This window comes from Emys orbicularis, chromosome 1, assembly GCF_028017835.1.
Source record: "Emys orbicularis isolate rEmyOrb1 chromosome 1, rEmyOrb1.hap1, whole genome shotgun sequence".
NCBI lineage: Eukaryota > Metazoa > Chordata > Testudines > Emydidae > Emys > Emys orbicularis.
The window spans coordinates 142,126,832-142,141,885 of NC_088683.1; the positions used below are offsets into that span (position 1 = coordinate 142,126,832).

General features: G+C 44.3%; 1 protein-coding gene across 4 annotated transcripts in view; it reads right to left on the reverse strand.

Moving 5' to 3' along the window:
- The window catches only part of TSPAN9 (tetraspanin 9), a 260,122-nt gene that overhangs the window by 12,097 nt on the left and 232,971 nt on the right, over positions 1-15,054 (reverse strand). For all 4 annotated transcript variants that reach the window (XM_065405869.1, XM_065405861.1, XM_065405857.1 and 1 more), the window contains one exon: positions 2,142-2,333. In XM_065405869.1, coding sequence (XP_065261941.1) covers positions 2,142-2,333 — 192 coding nt within the window. The remainder of the gene's footprint in view (positions 1-2,141; positions 2,334-15,054) is intronic.

Sequence of the window (15,054 nt, forward strand, 5' to 3'; positions counted from 1 at the left end):
CAGAGCCAAAGAGTCAGGGGAGGAGCACAGCCGCCGGAGCCCAGGAGGGGAAGTGCCCAGCCGGGGGTGCAGGGTCCGGAGGCATGGGGGCTGCCCGAAGCCCGAGCGCTACCGGCTTCACGGTTTGCCGGGCAGCCTCCAGACCCTGCGCCCCCGGCTGGGCGCTTCCCCTCCCGGGCTCCAGCTGCGCTTGGGAAGCGCCGGCCGGGGGCGCAGGGTCTGGAGGCTGCCCGGCAAACTGTGAAGCCGGTAGCACTCAGGCAGCCCTTTTCGCGTGGCTGGGAGGGAGGAGGGGGAGTTAGGGCGGGGACTTTGGGGAAGGGGCAGGGAAGGGGCGGAGTTGGGGCGGGGCCAGGGCCCGTGGAGTGTCCTTTTTTTATTTTTTAAATATGGTAACCCTACGTTAACATAGTACTCTTACAACAAGACTACAGTAACGTGAAGTAGGAACATTTTCGCTTGCACCCACAGCGTGCACACAGAGTACACCCCTACCCCGATATAACGCGATCCGATATAACACGAATTCGGATATAACGCGGTAAAGCAGCGCTCCGGGGGGCGGGGCTGCGCACTCCGGCGGATCAAAGCAAGTTCGATATAATGCAGTTTCACCTATAACGCGGTAAGATTTTTTGGCTCCCGAGGACAGCGTTATATCGGGGTAGAGGTGTAGTTATAACGCAGCACTTTGGTGCACGTGACTATTCATGCCCCATTGTCCGAACGGTGGAGCAGTGTAGACAAGCCCTTAATCCTTTTGTTATTACCTTCTGAGGCAATTTCAAAACATAAAGAGACAATGGCAAATAGTTTTTAGCAATACATTTAGATTTTGCATTTTAAAAATGAATTCTAATATGAAGAGAAATATTTTCATGATTTTTTTTTTAATTTCAGCAGAGAGGATTTGTTTAAAAAGGAAACATTTCTCTACACCATTAGAAACACAAACAGCAGCACTGCAGCTAACTGTATGTGTCTTAGAGAGTAAAATTAACCAGTCTGTTTTCACTGCCTAAGCTGAATGAAACACAAAAAATAAAGAAACAGCATAAATAGAGAAGAGTAAATTATATCTGCACATTTCCCCCAATTTTAATAACCTGAAGTGATGTTAAGCAACATAAAATCTACCTATTAAAGAACTTTTTTTATTTAATAAAAAAATTCACATTTATATAACAACATCACTGCCCCTTGGACTTAGGAACCCCTAAATAGCTTGGAACCTGGCTCTCTCCTCACCTGAAGATATTGGACTTCCAACCAGCAGAAGCGACTAAGCTGGAGTCCTATTGGTTTAAACAGGAAGGGGCTGCCGGCAGAATCTAGAATTCACTTGCCAGTTTAGGCCCACCAAGAGTCCAGAATTATTAACCTGCATGGCCCAGTGGAGATCAGAAGTGTTGACTTTTGGGGCACAGTGTATTTCCTCGGCCTTTGAAAAGGGGAAGGGTAAAGACTGATGGTGGATTATTGGAGTAGTTATCATTAATGCTTCCAGGACAATTCTTCTAATGTTGAAATTTCTGGATGAATTGCTTGCCTGGCAGTTGTTTTGTGCTTAACTGTACACTGAGGATTGTTCCTGGTTTGTATTTCATATTTAATTTATTGTAGTACCTAGACAGGGGGAAATGTTTATAAAAATAAATAAATCTAGTGACATATTTGAATAAAACCAAGCAGTGGTATCATTCCACTATATAACTATCACTACCCAATTCCAGAGGAGGAGGATTTTTAAATTACCCTATAGAGTTTAATAGAGAATACCTGCTACAGAATTACATACATTGGTTTTAAAAGTCAATAGAAACATTATTCCCTAATACGTTCTTTCCCATACAGGTCACTTTTAAAGTAAGCAGTGAAGTAGGAGTGTGTATCCATGGTAAAGATCTTCATTCACAGAGTCATAGATTCCAAGGCCAGAAGGGAATACAGGAGGTCAGGCTAGATGATAACACAGGCCATAGACTTTCCTCAAAAATATTTCTGTTTGATCTACAGCATATATTTTAGAATTTAAAAACTGTCAGTGATGGAGAATGCACCAAAACTCTTGGTAAATTGTTCCAATGGTAAATAACCCACACTTAAAAATGGACACCTTATTTCCAGTACAGGGGACTTACACTTAAAAGGAGGCACTTGTTTTCCTTGATAGCACCCAGACACCCCAAAAAGCCGGTCACCATGATGATTGTACCAATGGCAATGACAAGGTTGGCAGCCGAAAATGATGGAAAGCTGGGAGAAAATGTGGCGAAGTTTCCTTGTGACACCGATAGCCATATTCCCACGCCCAACAGTCCACAGCCACATAACTGCAAAGAGAGAGAAAGGCAGAAGCCAACATTAAAAAAGGGGAATATTTCAGTTTCCAAACAGGAAAGTAGTTTGTGGGTTTTAAACGAGTTAAGTGATCAGCCGTAACACTTCATTGCTTGGTGCTAAAAGAATGTGAAATTCAATTTCTTACCTGCAGAATTGCCTTACCCTAGGTTACCACTCAAAACAAACATACGGCAGAGTTCTCGCTCTCTCTTTTTAAGAATTAATGAGCAAATCCCACCATTGCCCCTGCAGTGGGGCTCCAGACAGTGGAAGAAGGTGTAGTTTTGATGCACAAGGGGAAGAACAGAATTTGAGGGAATGATACAGGGATGTACGTACCCTCTGCTCGTGTATGGAGCCCCATTCCATGGGGGCTCCCGCGTGGCAGCACACAAGGAATGGAGTCTGTGCATCCACACCCTACTTTCATCCCCATGAGCTGGGGAGGGAAGGTCTCAGAGGCAATTGCAGTCATCATCATTCCCTGCCCTGAGGGAAGAATTTCTTCCCTACCCTTCTGCCCCAGCGCTTGGTCATACTATTCAGGCTGGATCTAGGATTTGGCCTGTGTAACCTCATTGTCTTTTATGAGGCAAAAATCAGATTCCTAAATGGATGACCTTTGAGGTCAAAGTCCTAGTAATCTGTCCCAGTGAAGGACTCTGACTATTGCCAAGGAGAATACAAGGTTATTAATAAGTAAATACAAAATTAATAAGCCTTTGGTTTTCATTCTTAACAATTTTGCATCAGGTTCAGGAAATGTCTCTCTCCACCCCCATTGCGTGTGTCAGGGGACAGCAGCCAACTCCAAATGTTCAGGAAGCTCACGGTGTCACAAGTTATTTTAGCACAGATTCAAAATGGCTGCCCCTGCATCCTGGTACCAAATGTCTACCTGTGAACATGTGGGATGCCCAAACAAAATGGCAATACAGTATTTGCAGGCAGTTTTCTGCCGTACTTCATGCAGCTAGCTCTCACTGGCTTAAAGGTGAATTTCCCATTGACTTCAGTGGGAGCAGGATTGAAGAGAACCCCAAGCTAGAAGCACTGTGCAGTCATCAAACCATGACAATTGTAGGAAGGAGAAAACCACGAAGCATTAGTTCCAGTAATGCACTAGCACTTGCTGCTGTTGATCTGTCAGTTACAGCAAAGCGCCAGAGCACTTCTCAGCAATTGGGCAAGTTCTGCCTCATCCGGTGTCCGGCCTCATTGCCATGTGCATCCTGCACTGGGCAACAGCTGCACTCAGACCGGGACTCTCCAGCTGAGTAGTTAGTAGCAGAACTAAGCTCCGGCTCAGGCCTGCAAGGGGCTGAGCATTCCGGCCCTGATCCAGCACAGTGGAAAAGAACATGCTTAACTTTAGCCATGTGAACAGTCCCATTGATTTCAATGGTATTAGTCTCGTGCTCAAAGTTAAGCATGTGTGTAAGGGCTTTTGCTGGATGAGGAGCCTAGGCTCAGCTGGAAGCTGCTCTTTGTGCATCTGCCACCTTACTGATTGCAGGAAAATAACTCCTGAAATAACAAACGTTCGGGGTCTCAGAGGAGCCCTGTTTTGACCTCTTCTGATGAGAGAAAATGCCGTCCATAGGGAGGAGCAGAACACAAGCCAGAGAGAGAGAACCTTTTGCTCAGCTGGAATAACTGTTTCAAGACACGCTGAGAGTCTGCAGGGGACTATTTAGAAAGGTCCTCAGGTCTCAGCATGCTCTCCTCTTTTATCGACTGCACATGTTTCACATTTAAACACAGAAGTTCATGAGGAAAATCACTTAATTCAAGGTAAAGCTACATTTGCAATCTGAACCCACGGAATTGCTGGCGCTCAAATATCTTAGTGATTCATGTAGTATAAACTCACTAGACAAAGTAAATTAGATTAAATATTGAAACCCATCAAGCCACCTGATTTTCTAAATCTATTAGTATGTTACCCTTAAGATGGCTATAACTTAAAGAGATGAGAGAAAAATAGATTATTTAATATATTATTACTACATTTATTGGTATTTTTCTCTGTTTTTCTCATTTTGTTTTCTCTGTGTGTTTGACAACACTTCATATGTAGTCATATGTTCCCCTGTTTTGCTGATGATCAGTTGCACATCTCATCTTATGCACCAGCACAATATCATCCCTCTCATGCACTGCTGTGGTGGATGGAGCATATCCTAACACACACTTTTCTCCCAACTCTGCATACATGGGGCCTGTCGGTAACACCAGCAGCAAATATTAAACAAACCAGTGATGAAGAGTCAGTTGACCATCAGGGGCGGCTCCAGGCACCAAGCGCGTGCCTGGGGCGGCAAGCCGCGGGGGGCGGCCTACCTGTCACTGTGGGGGCGGCAGTCAGGGAGCCTTCGGCGGCGTGCCTGCGAGAGGTCCGCCGGTCCTGCGGCTTCGGCGGCGGGTACGCCGAATCCGCGTTACCAGCCGGACCTCCCGCAGGTGCGCTGCCGAAAGCCGCCTGACTGCCGTGCTTGGGGCGGCAAAATACATAGAGCCGCCCCTGTTGACCATTGTGTGCACAGAAAAGAAGGGAATGGGAGGAAGGATGGGCCCAAGCAAGTTTGGTGGTGTTGCTGCTGTCCCCCACCCCTTTAGGGCCCTTCTAAACATCAGCAGGGGAGCAGGAAAAAAATCACTTCAAATTAAAACTATTTTAGGACACACTGTTTTAACGGGTGCTACAGCAGAAAAATTTAGCTTATTGAAATGACTGTCCCTTTCAGAGATCTGAAAACATTTTAAACTCCTTACACTAGGTATGCACTGACTTTGTCATGTGTGCTGCTGGCTTTTGCGTTCTGTTGTGATTTGGACTCATTGTATAAACCTTCATGATAACTGTTTCCTAAAAAATAGTTTTGAAAATGCTTTATCACTCCCCTTTCCTGGCACAGCAGCATGGGAAATGCAAGCTCAGAGTATGAGAGAGAAGGGGGTAAAGTGAGGCACAAATTTCCTCCTCCCGTACTGCGACAGGGCCGATAAAAATCACTAACTCCCGTCCAGTAAAGATCTCATCTACTTTGTCCTTGAATAAGTTATGGTGCCTTAACCACCTCTCTCAGGAATCTGTTCCATGGCGCAGCTGCTCCGATTGTTAGATGAGAACTGCAACCATTTGTTCAGGCCGGGAGTCTGAAAGTTCACAGGGTGAGGAGCACCTCTCGCCCTGCAAAAGGCATTTAAGTTTTTAATTATAATTGGCATTTCTAAGCTTTGGTGGGCTCGTGTCGTTGAAAAGAGATTTAGTTTAAACCAGTAGTAACATGGGACCCAATGGAAAGGACGGTCAATTATTTATTATGGAAAAGAACCAAATATTTAATTTTTAAATAGTAAACACTGAAGCTTTTCTTCAGGGGGTTGAAATCAACATGAAAAGCAAGTGCGACGCTTGTTTGCAGCTACCGCTGCAGGGTTCTCCTACTGCCAGTGTCTATACGGCCACATTCAGCACTAGGCTGAGAAATAGTCATTGTCATTAAACATTTAAATATATTTCAGAGACTGGCCGAAAATGTAGGAGTCTTCAGCACAGAGAAGATCGCTAAATCCATGGAAACGGATACGGCTGCCATGGTGGACTGGAGAAGAGAGGAGAATGGGCTCTAGGACAAAACCTTATGGGAAGCCAACAGATTGAAGGAGAAGGAAGAATAAGCAGTCTTCAGAGGAGATGGCAGTAGTGTCAGGAAGAGAACAAGGAGAGCACAGAGTCATGGAAACCGCAAGCATGTAGGAAGAAGTCGGAGGAGAGGAAATCTAGGCAATGGAAGTGAAAGCACACTCACAGACCATACAGATGAAGGAGAGGAGGCAGATAATACAGGATAGGAGCTGAAGAGTCACATGGGGCTGAAGGAAGGTTTGTTTCAAATCTGGGATATAAAGTGTCCTTGCAGATGAATGGAAAGGAGCAAGTGGAAAGACAGGGGAGATGACAGGGGCATCAGACATACTGAAGGAGGGCATGAGATGAGGGACTAGGTAAACAGTAGATGATAAAGGAAGACCTCAGAATCAGGCACGAGAGTAGAAGAGGAGAACGATGAAGAGCAGAGGGAAGGAGGAATGACACTCCTGCCAGCGACATTTTTATTTTTGAAAAAACTGACTAAGATCCTGGGTAGAGGTGAGTTCAGAAGAGAGGGGCAGGTAGGCAGGGCCAGATTAACGCAGGGGCTGGGGGCTGCAGCCCAGGGCCCTGGGCTAAGGGGGGCCCCGGCGAGCTGGGCTCAGGCAGGCTGCCTGGCACGTCTCTGTGGCCCCTGGGGGGGGGGGGAAGGTGGCTCCACATGCTGCCCCCACCCCCAGCACCGTCCCCGGGGGCGGCGCTTGCGGGCGCAGGCAGCGCACAGAGAAACGCTGTCCCCATCCTCCCGGGGGGGGCAGAGACGTGCCAGCAGCCGGCCACTTCCGGGAGTGGCATGGAGCCACAGCATGCAGGCAGGCTGCCTGAGCACCCCCCTGCGCCACCGGCTGGGAGCTGCCTGTGGTAAACACCTCCCAGCTGGAGCCTGCACCTCGCATCCCCTCCTGCACCCCAACCCCCTGCCCCAGGTCAGAATCCTCTCCTGCACCAAACTCCCTCCCAGAGCCCGCACCCCTCACCCTCTGCTGCACCCCAACACTCTGCCCCAGTCTGCAGCCCTCTCCTGCTATCAAACTCCCTCCCAGAAAGAAACTACACCTCTACCCCGATATAACGCTGTCCTGGGGAGCCAAAAAAATCTTACCACGTTATAGGTGAAACTGAGTTATATCGAACTTGCTTTGATCCGCCGGAGTGCACAGCCCCGCCCCCCCGGAGCACTGCTTTACCGCGTTATATTCGAATTCGTGTTATATTGGGTCATGTTATATCGGGGTAGAGGTGTATTATAACTGCTGTTCTAAGGTAAGAAGCAGGCTATTTTGAATTAACTTAACTATATTCTACATGTTTTAAGATTGAAATGTAACCACAGAGCGGCTTTATGTTAATTAAAAGGAAAGTTTAATATAGTGTTAATAGCCTCGATGCCATAATTGTGATCGTTTTGTTTTAAATTAGGAAAAAGACTTGTATACAGGGGCCCCAAAAAATCTAATAGCACTGGGCCCACAGGAGAGTTAATCCAGCCCTGCAGCTAGGAAGAGGGTTCCAGGAAAGACTCAAAGATAAACAGTACATTTGTGTAGATGGGGTTGGAGGCAAGCAAATCAATATGGCAGGAAAAGATCATTGTTTAGAAAGGAAGACAACAGAGCTGAGAAAAGAGAGAACTAACTTAAAGAGCAGGCTGTTAGCAAAGTCACAAGACTGTCTCCAAAAGCATTCCACAGGAGGGGTGCAAAAATGGAGGTAGTTCTGAGAGGAGCAGGAGAACCAAGGCTGAGGCGCAAAGTGGTGGACAGAGAGATACGACCTTCCAATCGGGAGGACTGTGCATACACTTCCACAAGAGACAGACAATTGCCTCAGACACTCACAGTAATGAATGCTGAAATTCTGTAAGTCACCTGCTTACAGGAACAAGAAAGGGTCACCCACAACCCTATTATGAGCTATCTGTGCTGCCATTCGGCACATTACCATGGCCAAAAAGAAACAGATGATATTTGAAATTTAGTGTTTGAAATAAAGACTCCAGAGACTAGTGAAATACCGGTACCATTCCAAGACGGGACAACAGAATACACTATGGAAATGCAATTTGACTCAATTGCTGAATGGAAAGATTATGGAAGCATCCGGGAGAGGATTCCTTCATAGTGGGAAATACAAGAGTTGTGATATTAGATGAGACAACTGCTCCGTCTAAGCCTGGTATTCCCTCCTCCAGCAATGGCAAATACCTGATGCCTCAGAGAAAGAAAAACCAACTGGCCAGTTGTGCAATTTGTAAGTGTGGATAATTCCTTCCTGACCGTGTCAGTGATCATGTTACACACCAAAGTTTGTGATCTGATTATGAGTCTCTCTGTTTGTAGCTTTACAGCTGTAAATGTTAGCAGCAGTGTTAAAATTAGCCAGCCTTTTTAAATCAACCATGTAGTTGTCCTGATGACCACCTGTGGTTCATTTCACAGGTTGACTAGCCTGTATGTAAAGGATAATGTCCTTAAGTTTAGCTTGTTATTTCACAGCCTTTTTATTTTCCATCATGTATTGTGCTTTAATATGTTGTTATACACTCAATACCCAAAAAATGAAGTTGTAAAGTACACAAGAACATCAGATGACAGGAGTAATATTTAAAACCCAGTGCAAACCTACACTTTAATATAAGTATCTGGCTTGACTAAAAAGAGAAAGCAGACTGAAAGGTCAAATATCAGAGGGGTAGCCGTGTTAGTCTGAATCTGTAAAAAGCAACAGAGGGTCCTGTGGCACCTTTAAGACGAACAGAAGTATTGGGAGCATAAGCTTTCGTGGGTAAGAACCTCACTTCCATCTGAAGAAGAAAGGTCAAAGACATTTTAGGATGAAATAAATGACACATCCCACAACTTCCACAAGGTGGCATTCTGTACTGATTAGAAGTGCCTAGGTTTACTTTTAAGCAAACTAAACTTTATTTTTCTCTCTACAAAACGGCTCAGATTTTGTGCTACCTTTTCAATTTTCCTATCATTAATTATCCTGCTGAAAATCCATATTCTTCATGCTGAAGATTTATGTTCTAGCCTTAGACCCTGGGCCAAATTCTACTCAGTGCATTGGTGTAAATCCCTCAAAACCCAACTAACTTCAGATTTAAACCAGTGTAATCGACTGCGGAATCCAGCCACCTGAAACAGCTTCCTCCAAAGCTTTTACCTCTCAATTACACAGAGAGAGAGAGAGAGAGAGAGAGAGAGAAAATGGAGAAGAGGAAAGCTTATGCTTTTATTTCTATTTACTGTTGAGGATCCTGTCCTCTTTCCTTTTCCACAACAGAATTACAGAAGAAGCAGCTGACCAAGGAGGTATCTGAGCCATCAGCGATTATCTTCGAAAACTCATGGAAGACGGGAAAGATTCCAGAAGGAATGGAAGAGGGCAAACATAGTGCCAACCTATAAAAAGGGGAATAAGGACCACCCGGGGAATTACAGACCAGTTAGCCTAACTTCAGTACCTGGAAAGATAATGGAGCAAATATTCAAGCAATTTGCAAACACCTAGAAGATAATAAGGTTATAAGTAACCGTCAGCATGGATTTGTCAAGAACAAATCACATCAAACCAACCTAATGGCTTTCTTTGACAGGGTAACAAGCTTTTGGATAGGGGGGAAGCAGCAGTTGTGGTACATCTTGACTTTAGTAAGCCTTCTGATACTATCTCACATGACCTTCTCATAAACAAACTAGGGAAATACAACTTAAATGGAGCTACTATAAAGTGGGTGTATAACTTGTAATTCTTCTACTCTACTCTGCACTGATAAGGCCTCAACTGGCATATTGTGTCCAGTTCTGGATGCCACATTTCAGGAAAGATAAGGTCAAACTGGAGAAAGTCCAGGGAAGAGCAACAAAAATGATTAAAGGTCTGGAAAATATGACCTATGAGTAAGGCTAACATTGTGTCATGGATATTTTTAATAAAAGTCATGGACAGGTCACGGGCAATAATGAAAAATTCACTAAAGCCCGTGACCTGTCCTTGACTTTTACTAAAAATATCCATGACAAAATGGGGAGTCTGGGCAGCTGCGGGTGGCTGGGAGCTCCAGGGGCCCCCTCCACTGGTGGCCCTGAGCTGTGGGGCTCCCCCGCCTCTCAATGGCCTATAGCTGCAGGGGTTCCTCCTGTCACCAGCAGCCGCCAGCAGCTCTGGGGTTCTCCCCTGCCATCTGGGACTGGCTGGGAGCTCTGAGGGTCCATTTTTTTTCAACCTCTCCAGACTCAGAATCATTTTGCTGTCTTTCTCATGAATTCTCTCCAAAATGTCAACATACATCTGATATTGTGATGACCTGAAAGAAATACAGTATTCTACAGGAAGTCTTACTAGAGTCATATGTAAGAAAACGGGCTCTGATCTTGTGGTATCTTGAGAAAACACAAGAACCCTCATGTATAAACGCAAAGAAGAGGCCTTCTAAGTGGAAGCATCATTCAAAGAAGCAAACAGGTTATTTGGTTGCATTAAACAAGGGAAAGAAAATACAGAAAATAATATAAGTATGATATTCAACAATGGAGCACTGTGTCCATATTTAGTCACTTTACTTTAAACAAGATATGGTAAAGATTAAAAAGCCAAGAGAAGGACAACACAGATGGTCAGAGGTATTCCAAAACTGACATACTATATGAAGGGAGATTGTATACAGGATTATCTAGCCTAGAAGGCATTATTAAAGAGGATATGAATGAAGTATTCACAACTATGAAGGTCAGAGTGAAAATTGATCGGCCCCTCTTTTTTCACCTTATCCCACAATGAAAATAAGTGGACACTTGACAATTAATGGACAGTACATTTTGCTTCATGCAGCATATAGGTAATTTGAGAAACTCTTTGCCACAGGGGGTTATCAAAGTAAAATACTGTGGCTGTAATTTACAAAAGTGGCTCGATAATTTCATTACCACTAATGGCATGTGTTGTTTTGCAGGCTAAGATAAAGATAATGATGTTTCATACTTCCTGTAGCAAGATAACCCACCCAGGGTCAGGCAAAGCTACTGAGCAGCAAACAAGTGATGAGGAAGGGAAAGTAGGAAGCTAAGACCTGGTAAATTTTACTAGCAGAATAAGGCGTCATTAGAAGAAACAACAGTTGGAACAATGAGTGACAACCAAAGGAAACAAGGATACCTGAAGCAGAAGCTACCTCATATTCTGTTTGCTACATGAAGCACAAAAGGGGACATATCTGCACAAAATACAGCTGATTTCTTTTCCTGAACTTGAGCCAGTGAGATTCCAGAAGCATCTGAAGTCACCGAGACATATTAGGGTATCTGAATCTGATAGCTGACTAAGGTAGGCAATGCCTGGAGAAAAAGGCTGAAACCACATAATGAACAGATATGCAGACAAAGTGAACATGGAAAAATGCTGCAACAAGAAAGGAAAGAAAGGAAGAGAGTTATTTACTCTTGACATCAGATATTTTACCACTGAAGAAATATAGGGACTAAGAGGAGGCTTAGGACAGATGTAAGAACATCCAAGTTCAGCAAGCAAATACCGAGAGAAAGCCACTAGAGACAAAGAGGAGAGACAAATAATCTTGATTTGTAATTTCACATTGAAGAACATGTCCTGGCTCAGATACAGAGAACACGCCACTTTCTGGAACAAGAGATCTATGGGTAGTACAGATGATATTCTGAAAAATGACAGGAACTCCCCACTTATAGTCCACATGGGAAGGACCAAGGTGAAGGGAGACGAGGCAAAATCAAGAATGAATTGAGAGGCAGAAAAGCAGAAATGGAGGTCAATGCAGGTAATCTACTCAGGAGACCTTCAGTGATAAGGAGAGACTTTTTGGATTTGATGACCCTCCATTCAAGCAGATGGCATACCAAACTCCTGGTTTTTGAATTGGCTGGGCTTGTTAGAAGGTCTTTAAACAAGCCAGAACATTAGCACCAGGGGAACTTTCTCTTAGCTCAAAAAATCTGAGGCCTTGTCTACACTCTAGTTTTGTTGGCAAAAGGCAGCCTTTGTCAACAAAACAGTGGAGGTGTACACACTATAACGCTCCCACCGCCGACAAAACTCTCCTGCTTTGCCAACAAAATAAAACCACCTCGACACGAGGCATAGAGCTTTTAGCGGCAAAGTTAGATAGATGAAGTGTCACTGTAGACACTGTGTTTGTTACGTCGTCGTAACTGGCCTCCAGGAGGTATCCCACAATGCCCACTGTGACCTCTCTGCTCATTGTTTTGAACTCCACTGCCCTGCATCCAGCTACAAAAGCATGCTCTCCTCCCCTTTCAAAGCCCGAGGAAATGTTGAAACTGCTCAGCGTGGAGAGCTCACATAAGTACTGCCCAGCTGAGCATGCAGGCTCCTGGCAGCAAACACACTCCTGCCTGGAGTACCGGGGGGGGGGGGCGGGAGTGGGGTGTCCTGCTCTCTGTGTCGATGCAAGAGCTGCTAGTGTGGATGTGCTCCACTGACACAAGGAGCACAGTGTGGATATGCAACAGCGGTTTAATTAGTGGTGGCTGTACGTTGGTGTAACTTGCGTCGACAAAACTCTGTAGTGTAGACAAGGCCTAAATCTCCTTTATCCTATGACTACAGAAGTGTTAACTGACCACTGTTTTGAATGATTTCTTGCAACATGGGATAACTCCGAATTGCTTAGCAATCTGTTCTACCTTGTGTTTAGCTGTGGCACTCTGACTACCTTTGTAGCTCTGTGGAAAAGAAGTTGGTCCAGTAGAAGATATTATCTCACCTACCTTGTCGCTCAACAAATCTGGCATACTCATAGACCACTCTTCTGTCACAAGATAATACAGTGAATTTCCCATCTTTTTTTTTTTGGTGCAGCCTCTCCACACTTCTGAGTTGATTGGTGGCTGGGTAACCCAGCAACCTTGTGACCCCTTGTGCTATTGTCCCAGTACAGTTACCATGGTCTGTCTTTTTATCTATCCTCTTTTCTCTCATCTTTTCCCGTTTTGATCCACTTAACTAGCTTGCCATTTTCTTACGGAGATAGGATCATGGATAGTAAGGCTAGAGAGGTAATGCCAAGGATTGCTCTTTTCCACCATTCAGAGACTTCTTAAGTGGTCACCTACAAAATAAGATGGATAGTTTCTCTATATCAGTTTGGGGCCTGATCCAAAGCTCATTGTGTGCTTTGGAACAGGTGCTTAGTTGGGAATGAAACTCACACGAAAATTAATTCAAGGCAGTACTGGATGCCTTTAATTAAAAAGTATTGTTCTATATTTTGTTTTAACTGTGATGATGTGTGTTATGTTAGTTCAATATTACCTTTATTATGAAAGTACTGGTTTTCCCAACTGGAAAGTCCAGCACCAGAAGAAGGGGTCTTCACATAGTCACATGCATTAACTGCTTTGTTGAGAGCATAATACAAGCTATTGTGCAAAAAAAGCACCAGAATTAATGTATCCTAAGTGTCCATACACAGAGGCAAGAAATATGGGAAATAAAGAAGGTGAGCTACAGGTGATAATTAAGGATGCAGGTTGTGGGAATTTATTTATGTTTACCTGAAAATTTCCTTTCTTTAAGTAATAAAGTTCACAGCTCTAAGTAGTATAGCCAGCTTGGAGGCAGAACCAGACCTGCCAGTCACTGGTGCGGTTAGATGTTTGGCTGTGTGTGCGTGTTCTCCCTGTGTGCTGCCCCAGCTCTGCGCAGACAGCTGGCACAGCAGACCTTGAGCAAACTGCCCAATGACCACAAGATTCATTATGGTACGAAGGCGCCAGGCCAGGTTTATTGTTGACACAGCATGTTAATAGCACCTGATAGATTCTACGAGGATACTAAGACATGTATGCCCATGACAATGGACGCAGGTCAGTGCATGGCAGGACTTTCCATTCCCCCCTCGGCTGGATCAAGACACTCTTTCAGAGATACCTCTTTATACCCTGATACAAACAAGTTACGTACTGCCCCTCTGACATAGCTAATTACTGCCCCCTGACGTGCCTATTACCCATTTCCTTGTAAATGTTGGTTTGATTAAAACATCTTTATTCATCAAACTGTCATCCTGACCTTATCTTTTAGGAGGGGTCAGTGTGTTTCTGTTATCCTTGGGAAATGTTTTTGTACCATCCTTGATATCGGGGTGTTCTGGTACCACTCTTCTGGAATGTGTTTGCATGAGTGCTCCTTGCCTAGCACTTCTTAGGAATGTGTGTTTCTGCAATATCAGCCCTGTTCTTGCCAGGTTCTGTGAACTTGCAAGCAGGCAGAACCTGACATTTGCTCACAGCCTGACTTTTGCTAAATTTGCTTTATATCACCAAAGCTTGCCCACTACTTTAGCTCAGGCCTCATACCAGGTCTCTGATACCAGGGCTTATATCTCAGGCTCTCTTCCTACTACATTTGGCAGCAAGGGAATGTCCCCCCTCTTGAAGTTCCCTCTAGTTCAGTCAGCTTCTCAACCAGCATAATTCCATTCTACTTTCCTAAATTATATATTGTGTTAACTATACTTTTTTTTTTTTAAAAGCACCACATTAGGGGATAATCTCCCCTAATGAAAAACACCAGAAGCTTTAGATGTCAGTTTCCATTTCTGTTCTGGCTGATCATTTGTCTCCATGGTGCGCTGGATCTGTGGACCTTATTACTCATAAAAAAGACATTTTCAGGTTATCACATATAATATTTTCCTATTCTTTCTCATGGCAAGGTCCACATATCCGTTACAATGGGAATTTTCATAGCAGTGTGCCTCCAGGGTAGAAAACAGAATCATCATTTAAATATAGAGAGGCAAAATGAAGAATCATTTTCTCAGGGCCCTGAAACATGGGAGAATACTTTTGCCGAAAAAATGGCAATGGCTAAAGCTGAATAACAATAAGTAAAATGGGATGAATTTATGTATTGATGGCCATGGGGTTGCCTTCAGCTGACCTCAATGCAGAAGACATGACTTCTCTGTCCTGAGTCTGCCAGTGCTCCCACAGAATGGACTTTGATGCTTGACAAAAGAATATTTCCTGAATTAACTTTGCAATGAATGC